This window comes from Orbicella franksi, chromosome 9, assembly GCF_964199315.1.
Source record: "Orbicella franksi chromosome 9, jaOrbFran1.1, whole genome shotgun sequence".
Classification (NCBI taxonomy): domain Eukaryota; kingdom Metazoa; phylum Cnidaria; class Anthozoa; order Scleractinia; family Merulinidae; genus Orbicella; species Orbicella franksi.
In genome coordinates this window covers 7,734,801-7,749,211 of record NC_138153.1, presented here as the reverse complement: position 1 = coordinate 7,749,211, position 14,411 = coordinate 7,734,801, and the positions used below count along the sequence as shown (strand labels likewise).

General features: G+C 35.6%; 1 protein-coding gene and 1 long non-coding RNA gene across 4 annotated transcripts; both read left to right on the top strand.

Annotated features, from left to right (window-relative positions):
• Window positions 1-1,231: 1,231 nt before the first annotated feature.
• On the top strand, window positions 1,232-4,624 carry LOC145496941 (uncharacterized). The gene is made up of 5 exons (XR_014050625.1): window positions 1,232-1,331; window positions 2,412-2,488; window positions 3,408-3,498; window positions 3,770-3,881; window positions 4,510-4,624. It is a non-coding gene; the product is annotated as an uncharacterized LOC145496941 (long non-coding RNA).
• LOC145496940 (replication factor C subunit 1-like) lies at window positions 4,622-10,942 on the top strand. 3 transcript variants are annotated; one of them, XM_081476709.1, is made up of 2 exons: window positions 4,622-4,706; window positions 5,612-10,942. In XM_081476709.1, exon 2 carries the CDS (start codon window positions 9,861-9,863, stop codon window positions 10,257-10,259), a length of 399 nt encoding a protein of 132 aa, XP_081332835.1. In that variant the 5' UTR covers window positions 4,622-4,706; window positions 5,612-9,860; the 3' UTR covers window positions 10,260-10,942. The 3 variants fall into 3 exon arrangements, with proteins under 3 accessions (XP_081332835.1, XP_081332837.1, XP_081332836.1); XM_081476711.1 differs by lacking the exon at window positions 4,622-4,706 and having other exon boundaries at window positions 5,421-5,755; window positions 6,769-10,942; XM_081476710.1 differs by lacking the exon at window positions 4,622-4,706 and having other exon boundaries at window positions 5,681-5,755; window positions 6,769-10,942.
• Window positions 10,943-14,411: the final 3,469 nt, after the last annotated feature.

Sequence of the window (14,411 nt, the reverse complement as noted above, 5' to 3'; positions counted from 1 at the left end):
ACATCAAATCGGCTTTGGACCTGCCTTTTACGCAAAATGAGGTAAGAACATTTCGAAATTATCAGCTCTGTGTCTATTTCAACTTAACATAGGTCAAGTCATGTGGCGCATGCTAAAATATACGTCTAACCCGTAAATTGAAATTTGACGAGGGAATGGTCAAATATTTGCATTTTTCACATGCTTTGAAAAACTCTCGCGTCGCTCACAATCATTTGCCCAAAGAAATTTTTACAGGAATCTGTAGACCATCCTTCTGCGATTCAACCACCAGAAGCTTAATCCATTTGAAGGTTTCGCACATGGTGAAAATTAATTATATTCACGAAGTACTTTTAAGTGAATGAAATACATGTCTTCGAAATTTAATTATTTTGCACCCAAAAAGACAACGCAACATTCCCTAAAATCAACCCAGTACACATTTAAACATTGCAGAAAAATATTTGAGCGTTTTAAAGACGGAAGAACGATGTGGTTTTGCATGCGAGGCTCTCAAACTTGCTTAATAAAATGGTGCGTCAAATGACGATTTTAACGGAAGTTGGTAATTTGCATATTTCTTTGAAATAAAAGGATATTTTGCCAAAAAAACTATCCAGTAGTTTTTGTCATGCCCTAGCCTATCTACCATGAAAATATGAGCGAAATCAAATTTTCGACCCTTGCCGAGTTATTTTCCATTTTTATGGACAGGGACTCTTAATTGATGAAAAACCGTCTAATTACACCTTATCTCTGGTATCTGAGCAACATAACTACGTTACTCGAAGTGCGTCCCTACAACACTTAAATCCCGGTTTCTCCAGAATAAATATAAGGAAATTTTGTCCCACTATTATTGGATGTTACTATTGGAATGACCTTCCTTTATCTATACGTAACTTAGCGACTAGAAAACATTTTAAAAAAGCACTCTTCCAGTATTATTTTGCTCAGTATTAATTAATTCATACCTCTTCCTCTCCTATGTTAAGTTAACTTTTTTACCCTAATTATTATTGTCAATTAAACAAGGGCATCTAATTAGCTTGCTACATTTTTGCCCTTTTCCATTTCTCCTCTTACTTGTCTACTTTATATTTATCTTTGTAATTTTAGAATGGAATAAATAAATAAAATGAAAAATGAAAATGTCAGTCTAAAGAAATTACATGCTGTATAAATATGAATAAATTATACATGCAATTTAAACTACATGTATCCATAGTAAGACAATTTTGCTATTTTACTGGGATAGGGTTTATCAAGTAGTGAAGACGATGAGATTACAAGGAAACAAAAGCCCAAAGAAAGCCAGAAGAAGAAGGCAAGAAAATGCATTGACTCAGGTAACAGTTTAGTATACTGGAATGTCCATTAACTTTGTTGAACCCATGATTCTTTAACAACCATTTGATAACGTGAACCAAAAGCTGTTTCCTCCCTTCAGTCAACACTGCAATATCTTACCCCTAAAGTAACATTCAACACATCTTGTCATGCATTTACTAATTTCCTGGGACATTTAGTGCAATTAGTCAATGATCAACATGCACATTTCATGTTGTACTATACTATACAACAAGTTTGTACATCACTTTCTTTCGATGCGCATGTTACTTGCTTTGTATCATTTTTGAGAGAGGATATTGTATAGGAAATGTCTATCTTTCTTGCACTTGTACTTTATTGTTAAGCTTAGGATAACAGGATTGATACATGTACACTGTAGCTTGTGTTGGGTCAGCTCACTGGTTCTCACATGATAAAGGTTAAGGTTAACAGGAGTACATTCTGCATCATAATCTGCAGACCTACATTTCGTATTCCTACATGTGTCAATCAAGTTTATTTCAAAATGGCATTATACACAGTCACTCACTCAAAGGCAAATAAATTTGCTTTGTGACAAAAAGTCAATAGACAACATTACGGCTGCCAGTCATCTCCACTAATAATTTAGTAGCCACAGCCTGTGGCTCAAGAAAAGTGGCATATCTGGTCATCCCAGACAAGTAGATTTTCCTGCCTGACAAGTACAGTACCTTTACATTCTCACTTGCCCAATGGGCAAGGGATCAGGCAAGTTGTCTTTCAACTAAATAAAAGAAAAGAAAAGAAAAGAAAAGTAAACAAGACAAGCAAAATATGAAGCTCCTTGTCTGAAGGGCATAGAAAATTCAAGTTTTTTTTAGCCATTCATAATTCAATTAAACCAGTTGCCCTGATTTACATGTACCTTCAACCGAATTATTGATTTACATGTATTATCTATGGGAAACCATTTCCAGTAGAAGATTACTAGCCAGGTCATTTGATGCGATTCTTTTAGACCTCTGACATTCTAACACTTCACCTCCATGCGCATTTTCGAACTTTCCCCTTAATCCAGGTATTTTTTTGTTCATTTTTGTCATTTTCTGTTGCAGGAAAGCCATATCAGCAAAAAAAGGAGGAGGTTCAAAATCAAGCCAGATAAAGAGGCTAATCACTGTTGGGGACTCTGGTAAATGCATGATGAAATGTGCAATTTGCATTAAACCATTATACCAGTTGCAAATACAATGTAAAACAACTGTGTCAGAGTTAGATTGTGACATTCAAGAATCCATGCCTTCAAATAGACCTAAAAAAGGTCTGCTTCTTGGTTCCAGTACTTTGATTGTAAATGAAATACTTAATCTGCTTCAGTCATCAAAATCTCTGCTCAGCTTTTGTGTACTCAAATTGAACTGAGCAACACTAATCTGTAGACAGGCTACATAGCTGCACATAATTATATTGTATGTGTTGACATTTTGTTTGGAGCTAGGTTACAATTCTTACTCAGATAAGCTGTGTGTATAGTTCATTGTGTTTGCTCAAATTGGAAAGATGGCCTGAAAAGGATTATGTCAAATTAATTTCAGCTATTTAAGCCCAGGTTGTAAAGTTTACCTAATACCAAAAATAATAATGGTGCATAAGGTACATTGTGTGTAATTTACTCTTTACATGTGCAGCAGCTTATACTCAAGCCGCACTGTCCTGGTAAATATAGTTAAATTAGAGAGCAGTGCAATCAAATCTGTGTACCAAACTATTTTAGTGGCAGCACATTACTTTATTTTGGTATTAATTTTGTTCTACAAGTTTTATGTCGATTCCTCCCATTCTCTATTCTAATATAATTAAATTTGTTGTTCAATAATCCAGATTGCTGCCTTTTAATACTTTGTAAATTTTTTGCCAAAATGTTAGCAAGTCCCCAGTTAAAGGTAGCAACTCTCTAAAAATAGCTAAGGCTGCTATTTAACCACCCCCCACCTCCCCCTCCAAAAAAAGATCATTGGTCTTTTCTCTTGGATTTTATCAACATATCTTGTACAAGTTTGTATTAAATTTATTTAATCTTGGTTGAAAGTGTATCTGTTGGTATTCTGCAGAAGAGGAGAAAGTTGTACCTCAGAAGCTAAAGAAATCTGCCAAGCCGATGGAAACAAAAACAAGCAAGGAGGTTGTGCACGTTAAGGAGAGGTACAATGTGATTAGTTTTCTTTTGAACAGTTACTAAGGTTTCTCTTTCAGTATTGCTTTTCTTGAGATTTTTATGTAGTACAAGCAAATTTGTTTAAAATTGTGCTATGAGAAGTTGTTTATTTTTTTTGGAATCTTAAAATATGTACAGTGTACATGAATGTTGTAGGTCAATTTGTTCTTTACACTGTAGGTCAATTTGTTTCAAACTATATGTAAGTTCTGTGTGAGTGTTTATTTTTAAGTTCTGAATGTTTTTTTCTCTATCCAGCCCAGTAAAGCCTAAAGAGACTCCACAGAAACTGACGTCTGCTCTTGACTTCTTTGGTTCAACTCCTGCAGAAAGAGAATCACGAAACGTTGTTGCTACAAAGAGGAAACAGGTTTGTAAACTGCTACTCCACAAGCACAGCCCACTTTGATCATTCTAAAATCAAAAGCAACTCTATTCACAGGGTGGTAAGTTGACTACCATTTGGGGGCAATGATATTTCAGTTTGAAATGTGTACACGTGATCGCTAAGTTGTAAAGGGAAATTTACTTTCAACTGATTACTTCTCGGACCTTCATGCAACTTAAAATTCAATTTGAATTAATGAGCTCTATCACTATAATTATATTAATTATATTAAGTTAAAATGTCTCTGAGCAAAAAATATAATAATTTATAAGATACTAAATCTTACTCAAACTACAATGAATATTACCTAGTTATACGTGTAGTTCACTACAAAATTCTTTGTCTTAGAACACAACAATAAATTGACTAAGCTACAGATGGTGACATTTTGCTTAAATTCTGATAAATAACTGAATGAGTGAAGTCCATACAGTGTAAGTACGAGATAAGACGTGGCTACCACAAGCAATTTTTTGAAGCTAACATTAGGTTGTCACCTGTTTACCTTTTGAAAAGTCAAAAGTCAGTGGCCATGAACATGTGCATGTGGTGTCTTATCAATCATCTGGAAAGGAACATACATGTATAAATTTTTTTTTTCTCCTCATAGAGATCTGACAAGCCAGAAGAAAATGGGGGAACACTTGCAAATGAAGACGAGGAGTCACTACATGAAAAAGAGAAGAGACAGAAGGAAAATAAAAATCCGAATGGGTGAGCAACAGAACAGCCATCCAAGAAAGGAAAAGAAGACTCATCTATGTATCCCACATCTTGAAGTAAAAAAAGCCATCTCCTGAAAAGAAGGTCTGTGAATTTGTTCATCAACTGTACATCTAATTTGGTAAAAAAAATTTAAAACGATCTCTGGCTGAAACAATTAAAAACTTACAAGCTTTCAACTGCCTGAACTACAGTCTTTGATGGGTAAAATGTTAATGACAAGAAGCAGAGAAAAATGAAAAAAAATTCAATAAAAATGTGTGGAATTACAAAATAATGAAAATGCAAATAATTATGAATGTTTGTTAAAAAGAATGTTATATTGTCCAGGTAGTGGACATGAAGATTCATAATTATATGCAGTTTTGGCAGTTTTGTGCCAATGGAATGTTCAATACAGGAATGTAATTAATTTCTGCAATTGTCATTGTTAAAGCAGAGGGTCCAAGAAAGGTGAAAGATTTGAAAACAATCCTTACCCATGACAGCAACTTTAAGCCATTATAATAGACTTTCTGAAAACAAAACTTTCAGTGACTTCCAGTGACTGTTTTAGTCATCACAAATTTAATGACTAAGAGTGTGGCATTTGCACAGAACATTTAAGCAACTGAAGGTTGAAATACATGTATCCTGCCTATAGTGGGGGTGACTGAGAGGGGAGGAACACCACTTTTTTCTTATTAATAACTGCATACATGTATGTGGAGATTCTTTGTATTGAATTTGTTCCTTGAAATCCATTTTTGGCATTTTAAAGTGAAGTTGCAATGTTTACACTGTATTTTCTCAGTCTGAAGTACTTTGTTCTCCAACTCATATGTTTAAATTCTATTCATAGTCAAGGTTACACATGCTCAGTATTACAGTGTGGCATCTATAACTGCAACTAGCTAACTGTGCTTACTTGAGACAAAATTGCACGGCTATTGATCAGCTTCTGGGCGACCAATTTTGTTGACAGGTATTGAAATATTTTATCTTGGCAGGAATCAGAAGAAATCAGTTCTGGGGTTTCCAAGGTTATGAAAGTGATGGAGGGGTATGACTTGACAAAAGAGGACTGGGATTCTATCATAGGGGTTGGCCAGTTTGAAGGACAGAGAGATCCTGTTGCTTCTATTCCATCAAAGGTTTGTACCTGCAGGTCTTAGGAAAGTTTGTTGATGGAAAATTTGAGCTCATCAAAAGACAGCTGAGTAGGTTACTTTAATGCTCAGGCCGTTGAACTCTGGGTCAACAGTTTGGGTTAAGGCCTTAGTCAGGGTCATTTTGTTGTGGTCTTGGGCGAAACACTTATCCTTACAGTACCTCTCTTCACCCAGGAGTACAAATGGGTACCTGACAAATTACCTAGAGATTCATGCGAGGAGGATTAGCACTCCAGCGGGAGTATAACCTTACATGTACATGTATTCCTAGATGCATCACACCACAAAAAGTGGGATAGGCTTTGGTGTGTTGTGTTGCTATAAATTGATTAAATCATGATTTATGAGCTATAGACTCACACTATACACTTAATGACAGGTCCTTCGCAAAATGGCTAGTTCTGCTATTCCAGGAAACTAATGCAATGTACATTTCCTGAAACGAAGTCAATGTAGAAATGCTAGGGAAAATGAGAGCAGATGTCCATGTAACTAGCTTGCTGAGTGACCTGTCATTAAGTGTTTTGTTATATAGCAGGAACAGAAGTACCAGGGACAAGGAAAACAACAAGTGATAAGAAACAGACGGCAATTACAACTGCAACAAAAACGAAAACGAAAACAACAACAGAAGCAGAAACAGAAACAGGAGCAGCAATATTAACAATCAAGACAGTTAGAACAATAGCAACAATAGGGACAACAAGAACTACCGCAGAGGCAACAGCAACAAACAAGATAACTGAAGATAAATCTCAAGGGTTTTTCAGTTTTACTGTCCCTTTTGCATTATGTTTGGTCCAATCTTTAAACGACCCTAACAGGTACATGCACATTAACAATCACAATAAAATAACAACAAAAAACATCCGAAACAACAGCAACAAGCAAAGAACAAAGACAAAGTAAACTCTTACAGATCCAACTAAACTACTCTGCATCCCACAAAGAAGTCTGATTCCCTTAAAATATTTCCCCTAAAATACTTTTTGTAGGTTAAAGCAACTTTTGTGCGGACTTACATGTACAACAAGGAAAGTCGCAAGACACCTTACACCATTCGTGCAGCAGTAAAGAAGGGAAGGAGGGATGGGGCAGAGGACAGCCAGACAATGGAGGGAGAGAGCTATGCACTTGAAGAATCTGAACAGCAGGTGGAAGATAAAGATGAATATAATGTATTGAAAATAGTGCCATGATCGAGGCAACAAAGAGAAAAAAGCAAAGGAAGGTACCTGAACAGAAGTGCCCACAACTAAGCTAGGGAAAAGTGAAAGGAAAAAATAGGACATGAATGAAAATAATTGCAAGAACCACTTGCATTGAAGCAATCATACGACTGCTAATAAACTGAAGCCTATTGGCAGCATGTGACAAAATGGAAAGTAGACATAATGGAGAGGGGAAAGTCTTGGCGTGGACTGGCTTTTTATTTTTTTGCACCGTGCAACCACCATCAAGTTATTCCTACACAAGTGTTCAATCATTGAACATGAGTTAACTGTCTGCAACCCACAAAGAATAATTATGCAGGAAAAAGTTTCTACCCCATCCATTTAACCTACACGTATCTCGCCCATCACTGAATACTACATGTAAGTGGCCGATTTTTCGTGTAAAAGAGTAACCTTGTAACACAAGTTGCTTACCATCTGTATCTTCCACATACACGTACCAATGTGTTTGATCTTAGAAACCCCATATCAAACTAACAAATAGAAGCAGTTTTGTCTTGACAACAAGTGACTTGATAAACAGTAAAGGTGTACTTTGCAGCCAACCTTATATGTAACTCTGCTGACACTAAAAAGATTCTGAAAACAACCTCTGACAAAACATAACTAAGAACATAAATGTGGTAAAGGAAACAAGGAAAACGAGTCTATTATAAAAGTTTGTTTCTGTAGTCACAATTCTTTCACTACTGTCAGTAGTGAAGCGAAATGAGAATAATTCTTGTGAAGAACATATAACATGTACATCAACAAACAGTTATCATTTCCGATATCTGTTGTGTTCATGTCGGTATGGAAACTGGGTGTGGTGGCTAAAACAAAAATGAGAACAATGCAATTTAAAGTACATGTAGTAAAAAAAGTGTTATCACCAACAAATCAATAAGGGTGATTTAATCCTTATCAAGCGCAAATCAGTAGGAGTAATAATTTTTGACACCAAAATATAATTATGGGTAATCTATTTTTGCTTAAGAATCAATATGCAAAATATTTACTGCCACAGAAATATTTACTGCCAACGAGACATAAAATGGTATTTTTGATAAATACCTAAATATAAATATGGGTAATCTATCCCTGCCAAATTATCAAAATGCGAAATCCTTACCGGCAACAAATCAATAATGGTAACAGATCAATGAGGGTAATCTCGATCAAAGAGCAATCTTTTCAACAAATGGATCGAGAAGGGTAGTCTTTTCCACAAATGTGGATAACCTTACTGTTAGTAACATATCAATAAGGGTAATCTTTACCACTGACAAATTAATAAGAGTATTCTTTACCATCAGCCAATCAATAACAGTAACCTTAACTGTTAACCAATTGGTAAGGGTAACTCTCATAACCAACCAATCAACATGGGTAATCTTGGGTAATGGGTAGTGCCCACAATGATAATATTAATAATTTACTGCCAACAAATAAATTTGGATAATCTTTACCACCACTCGAGCAATATCAGTAAACTTATGGCAAATTTACAAGTCATGTATCAATAATAGTAATCTCGACCACAAAAGTCAAGGGGAAATATTCCCCACCAACCAATCATCAAGGTTAACCTTTACCACCAACCAATCATTAAGGTTATTCCTTACCACCACCCGATCAGTAAGGATACAAGTAAACTTTAACACCAGCCAATCAACAAGGGTAATACAACTATTCACCACAAACAGATCATTGAGAGTCATCTTTATCACCAACTGATCAATAAGGGTAATCCTTATTACCAATTGATCAATAAGGGTAATCCTTATTACCAATTGATCAATAAGGGTAGTCTTTATCACCAACTGTTCAATGAGGGTAATCTTTCTCATCAACCGATCAATAAGGGTAATATTTATCACCAACTGATCAATAACAGTAACCCTTATCACCAATCAATCAATAAGGTTAGTCTCTATCACCAACCGATCAATAAGGGTAATCCTTACCACCAACCTTTTTCGATCAATGAGGATACTCTTTACCACCAACCAATCAATAAAGGTAATCTTTACCACCAACCAATCTATACAGGTAACCTAACCAACCGATCAAGAAGGGTAATCTCTATCACCAACCGATCAATAAGCATAATCTTTATCAATGAAATTATTTTTTACCATTAGCTGATCAGTAAGGGTAAACTTTGCCACCAACCGATCAATAAGGGTAATCTTTATCACCAACTGATCAATAAGGGTAATCTTTACCACCAAGCGAACAATAAGCGTAATGTTTATCACTAACTGATCAATAAGGGTAATCTTTACCACCAAGCGAACAATAAGCGTAATGTTTATCACTAACTGATCAATAAGGGTAATCTTTATCACCAACCGATCAAGAAGGGTAATCTTTACCACCAACCGATCAATAAGCGTAATCTTTATCACCAACCGATCAATCAGGGTAATCTTTACCATCAACTGATCAATAACAGTAATCTTTACCACCAGCCAATTAATAAGGGTAATTTTTACCACCAACCGATCAATAAGGGTAATCTCTACCACCAACCGATCAATTAGAGAAATCTTTATCACCAACCGATCAATAAGGGTAATTTTTATCACCAACCGATCAATTAGGGTAAGGTAATCTTTGCCACCAACTGATCATTAAGGTTAATCTTCACCTCCAGCCAATCAATAAGGTTAATCTTTATCACCAAACGATCAATAACGGAAATCTTTACCATCAATTGATCAATAAGGGTAATCTTTATCACCAGTCAATCAATAAGGGTGATCTTTACCACCAATCGATCAATTAGGTAATCTTTGGCTTCAACTGATCAATAAGGGTAATGTTTACCACCAACCGATCAATAAGATACTGTTTGTAGAATCCGTAGAATGAACTCACGACAACACAACACATGTTTAATCAACATGGCGACCCTTAAGGGTAATCTTTACCACCAACTGATCAATAAGGATAATCTTTATCACCAACCCATCAAGAAGGCTAATCTTTATCACCAACCAATCAATAAGCGTAATCTTTATCACAAACTCATCAATAAGGGTATTCTTTATCACCAACCAATCAATACGGGTGATCTTTATCACAAACTCATCAATAAGGGTAATCCTTGTCACCAATTGATCAATAAGGGTAGTCTTTATCACCAACTGTTCAATAAGGGTAATCTTTATCACCAACCGATTAATAAGGGTAGTCTTTATCACAAACTGATCAATAAGGGTAATCTTTCTCATCAACTGATCAATAAGGGTAGTCTTTATCACTAAGCGATCAATAAGGGTAATCTTTATCATCAATCAATCAATAAGGGTGGTCTTTATTACCAGCTGATCAATAAGGGTTATCCTTCACCAATCAATTAATAAGGTTAGTCTTTATCACCAACCGATCAATAAGGGTAATCTTTATTACAAACCGATCAATCAGGGTAGTCTTTACCACCAAATGATGAATAAGGGTAATGTTTACCCCGAACCGATTAATAGGGGTAATCTACCTTTACTACTACTAGCTGAGGAATAAGCGTAATTTTTATTACGAACCGATCACTAAGGGTAATCTTTATTACCAACCGATTAATAAGCCAAGGGTACTCTGCCATTAACCAATCAATAAGGGTAATCCTTACAACCAACCGATCAAAAAGGGTAATCTTTACCACCAACTAATCAATAAGGGTAATCTTTACCACCAACTGATCAATGAGCGTAATTTTTATCACCAACCAATCAATAAGGGTAATCGTTATGACCAGCCAATCAGTAAAGTCAACCTTTATCACAAACCGATCAATAAGGGTAATCCTTACTACGAACCAATCAGTAAGGGGTGTCTTTATCACCAACAAATCAATAAGTGTAATATTTATCACAAACTCATCAATAAGGGTAATCTTTACTACCAACCGATTAATAAGGGTAATCTTTACCACCAACTGATCAATAAGGGTAATCCTTATCACCAATTGATCAATAAGGGTAGTCTTTAAGACCAATAAGGGTAATAAGGGTAATATTTATCACCAACCAATCAATAAGGGTAATCTTTATCATCAACCGATCAATAAGGGTAGTCTTTATCACCAACTGATCAAGAAGGGTAATACTTATAACCAGTCGATCAGTAAGGTTAGTGTTCATCACCAACCGATCAAGAAGGGTAATCTTTATTACCAACCTATTAATAGGTGTACTCTTTGCCACCAACCGATCAATAAGGGTAATCTTTACCACGAACTGATCAATAAGGGTAATCTTCATCACCAACTGATCAATAAGGGTAATCCTTATCACCAATCGATCGATAAGAGTAGTCTTTATCACCAACCGTTCAAGAAGGGTAATCTTTATCACAAACTAATCAATAAGAGTAGTCTTTATCACTAACCAATTAATAAGGGTAGCCTTTATCACCAATCGATCAATAAGGGTAGTCTTTATCACAAACCGATCAATAAGGGTAGTCTTTATCACAAACCGATCAATAAGGGTAATCTTTATCACCAACCAATCAATAAGGGTAATGTTTATCTCCAACCGATCAATAAGAGTAGTCTTTATCACCAACCAATCAATAAGAGTAGTCTTTATCACCAACCAATCAATAAGGGTAATGTTTATCTCCAACCGATCAATAAGAGTAGTCTTTATCACCAACCAATCAATAAGAGTAGTCTTTATCACCAACCAATCAATAAGGGTAATGTTTATCTCCAACCGATCAATAAGAGTAGTCTTTATCACCAACCAATCAATAAGAGTAGTCTTTATCACAAACCGATCAATAAGGGTAATCTTTATCACAAACCGATCAATAAGGGTAATGTTTATCTCCAACCGATCAATAAGAGTAGTCTTTATCACCAACCAATCAATAAGAGTAGTCTTTATCACCAACCAATCAATAAGGGTAATGTTTATCTCCAACCGATCAATAAGAGTAGTCTTTATCACCAACCAATCAATAAGAGTAGTCTTTATCACAAACCGATCAATAAGGGTAATCTTTATCACCAACCAATCAATAAGGGTAATGTTTATCTCCAACCGATCAATAAGAGTAGTCTTTATCACCAACCAATCAATAAGAGTAGTCTTTATCACCAACCAATCAATAAGGGTAATGTTTATCTCCAACCGATCAATAAGAGTAGTCTTTATCACCAACCAATCAATAAGAGTAGTCTTTATCACCAACCAATCAATAAGGGTAATGTTTATCTCCAACCGATCAATAAGAGTAGTCTTTATCACCAACCAATCAATAAGAGTAGTCTTTATCACAAACCGATCAATAAATCTAACCTTTCTCACCAACCGACCCATAAAGGTAATATTTATCACCAAGCGATCAATAAGGGTAGTCTTTATCACCAATCGATCCGTAAGCGTAATGTTTATCTTCAACCGATCAATAAGGGTAAACTTTATCACCGACCGATCTATAGGGTTAATCTTGATTACCACCAACCGATCAATAAGGGTAATCTTTATCAGCAACCGATCAATTAAGGTGGTCTTCATCACCAACTGATCAAGAAGGGTAATCCTTGCAACCAATAAATCAATAAGGTTAGTCTTTATCACCAACCAATCAATAAGGGTAATCTTTATCAGCAACCGATCAATAAGGGTGGTCGTTATCACCAGCTGATCAAGAATGGTAATCCTTATAACCAATCAATTAGGTTAGTCTTTATCACCAACCGATCAATAAGGGTAATCTTTATTACCAACCGATCAATCAGGATAGTCTACCACCAACTGATCAATAAGGGTAATGTTTACCACGAACCGGTTAACAAGGGTAGTCTTAACTACATGTACTAGCTGATGAGTAAGCGTAATTTTTATTACCAACTGATTACTAAGGGTAATCTTTATTACCAACCGATCATTAAGGGTACTCTTTACCACCAACTGATCAATAAGGGTAAGCTTTACCACCAGCCAATCAATAAGGGTAGTCTATATCACTAAGCGATCAATAAGGGAAATCTTTACCACCAACCGATCAATAAAGGTAATCTTTACCACCAACTAATCAATAACGGTAATAAGGGTACTCTTTGCCATCAACCGATCAATATGGGCAATCTTTACCATCAACTGTCCAATAAGGGTAATCTTTACTACTAAATGATCAATAAGGGTAAACTTTATCACCAACTGATCAATAAGGGTAATCCTTATCACCAATCGATCGATAAGAGTAGTCTTTATCACCAACCATTCAAGAAGGTAATCTTTATCACAAACTAATCAATAAGGGTAGTCTTTCTCACTAACCAATTAATAAGGGTAGCCTTTATCACCAATTGGTCAATAAGGGTAATTGTTATCACCAATTGATCAACAGGGCCAATCTTTATCACCAACCAATCAATAAGGGTAATGTTTATCTCCAACCGATCAATAAGGGTAATCTTTATCACCAACCAATCAATAAGGGTAATGTTTATCTCCAACCGATCAATAAGGGTAGTCTTTATCACAAACCGATCAATAAATCTAACCTTTCTCACCAACCGACCAATAAAGGTAATCTTTATCACCAACCGATCAATAAAGGTAATCTTTACCACCAACTAATCAATAACGATAATAAGGGTACTCTTTGCCATCAACCAATCAATATGGGCAATCTTTACCATCAACTGTCCAATAAGGGTAATCTTTACTACTAAATGATCAATAAGGGTAATCTTTATCACCAATCGATCAATAAGGGTAGTCTTTATCACTAACCATTCAATAAGGTTAATCTTCATCACCAACCTATCAAAAAGGTAGTCTTTATTATCAAGCGATCAATAAGGGTAATCTTTATCACTAAGTGATCAATAAGGGTAGTCTTTATCACCAACCGATCAATAAGGGTAATGTTTATCTCCAACCGATCAATAAGGGCAATCTTTACCACCGACCGATCAATAAGGCTAATCTTAATTACCAGCAACCGATCAATAAGGGTAATATTTATCACCAACCGATCAATAAGGGTGATCTTTATCATCAACCGATCAATAAGGGTAGTCGTTATCACCAACCGATCAAGAAGGGTAATTCTCATCACCAATTGATCAATAAGGTTAGTCTATCAGCAAGCGATCAATGAGGGTAATCTTTATTACCAATAGATCAATCAGGGTAGTCTTTACCACCAACTGATCAATAAGGGTAATGTTTACCACGAACCGATTAACAAGGGTAAGCTTTACTACCAGTTGATGAATAAGCGTTATTTTTAGTACCAACCAATCAATAAGGGTAACCTTTACCACCAGCCAATCAGTAAGGGTAATCGTTGTGACCAACCGATCAATAAGGGTATTCTTTGTCACCAAGTGATCAATAAGGGTAATCTTTATCACCAACCGATCAATAAGGTAATCTTTATCACTAACATATCAATAAGGG

Excerpts from the sequence above, each read along its gene's own strand:
- LOC145496940 (XM_081476709.1), top strand. The coding sequence starts at position 9,861 with ATGAACTCACGACAACACAACACATGTTTAATCAACATGGCGACCCTT.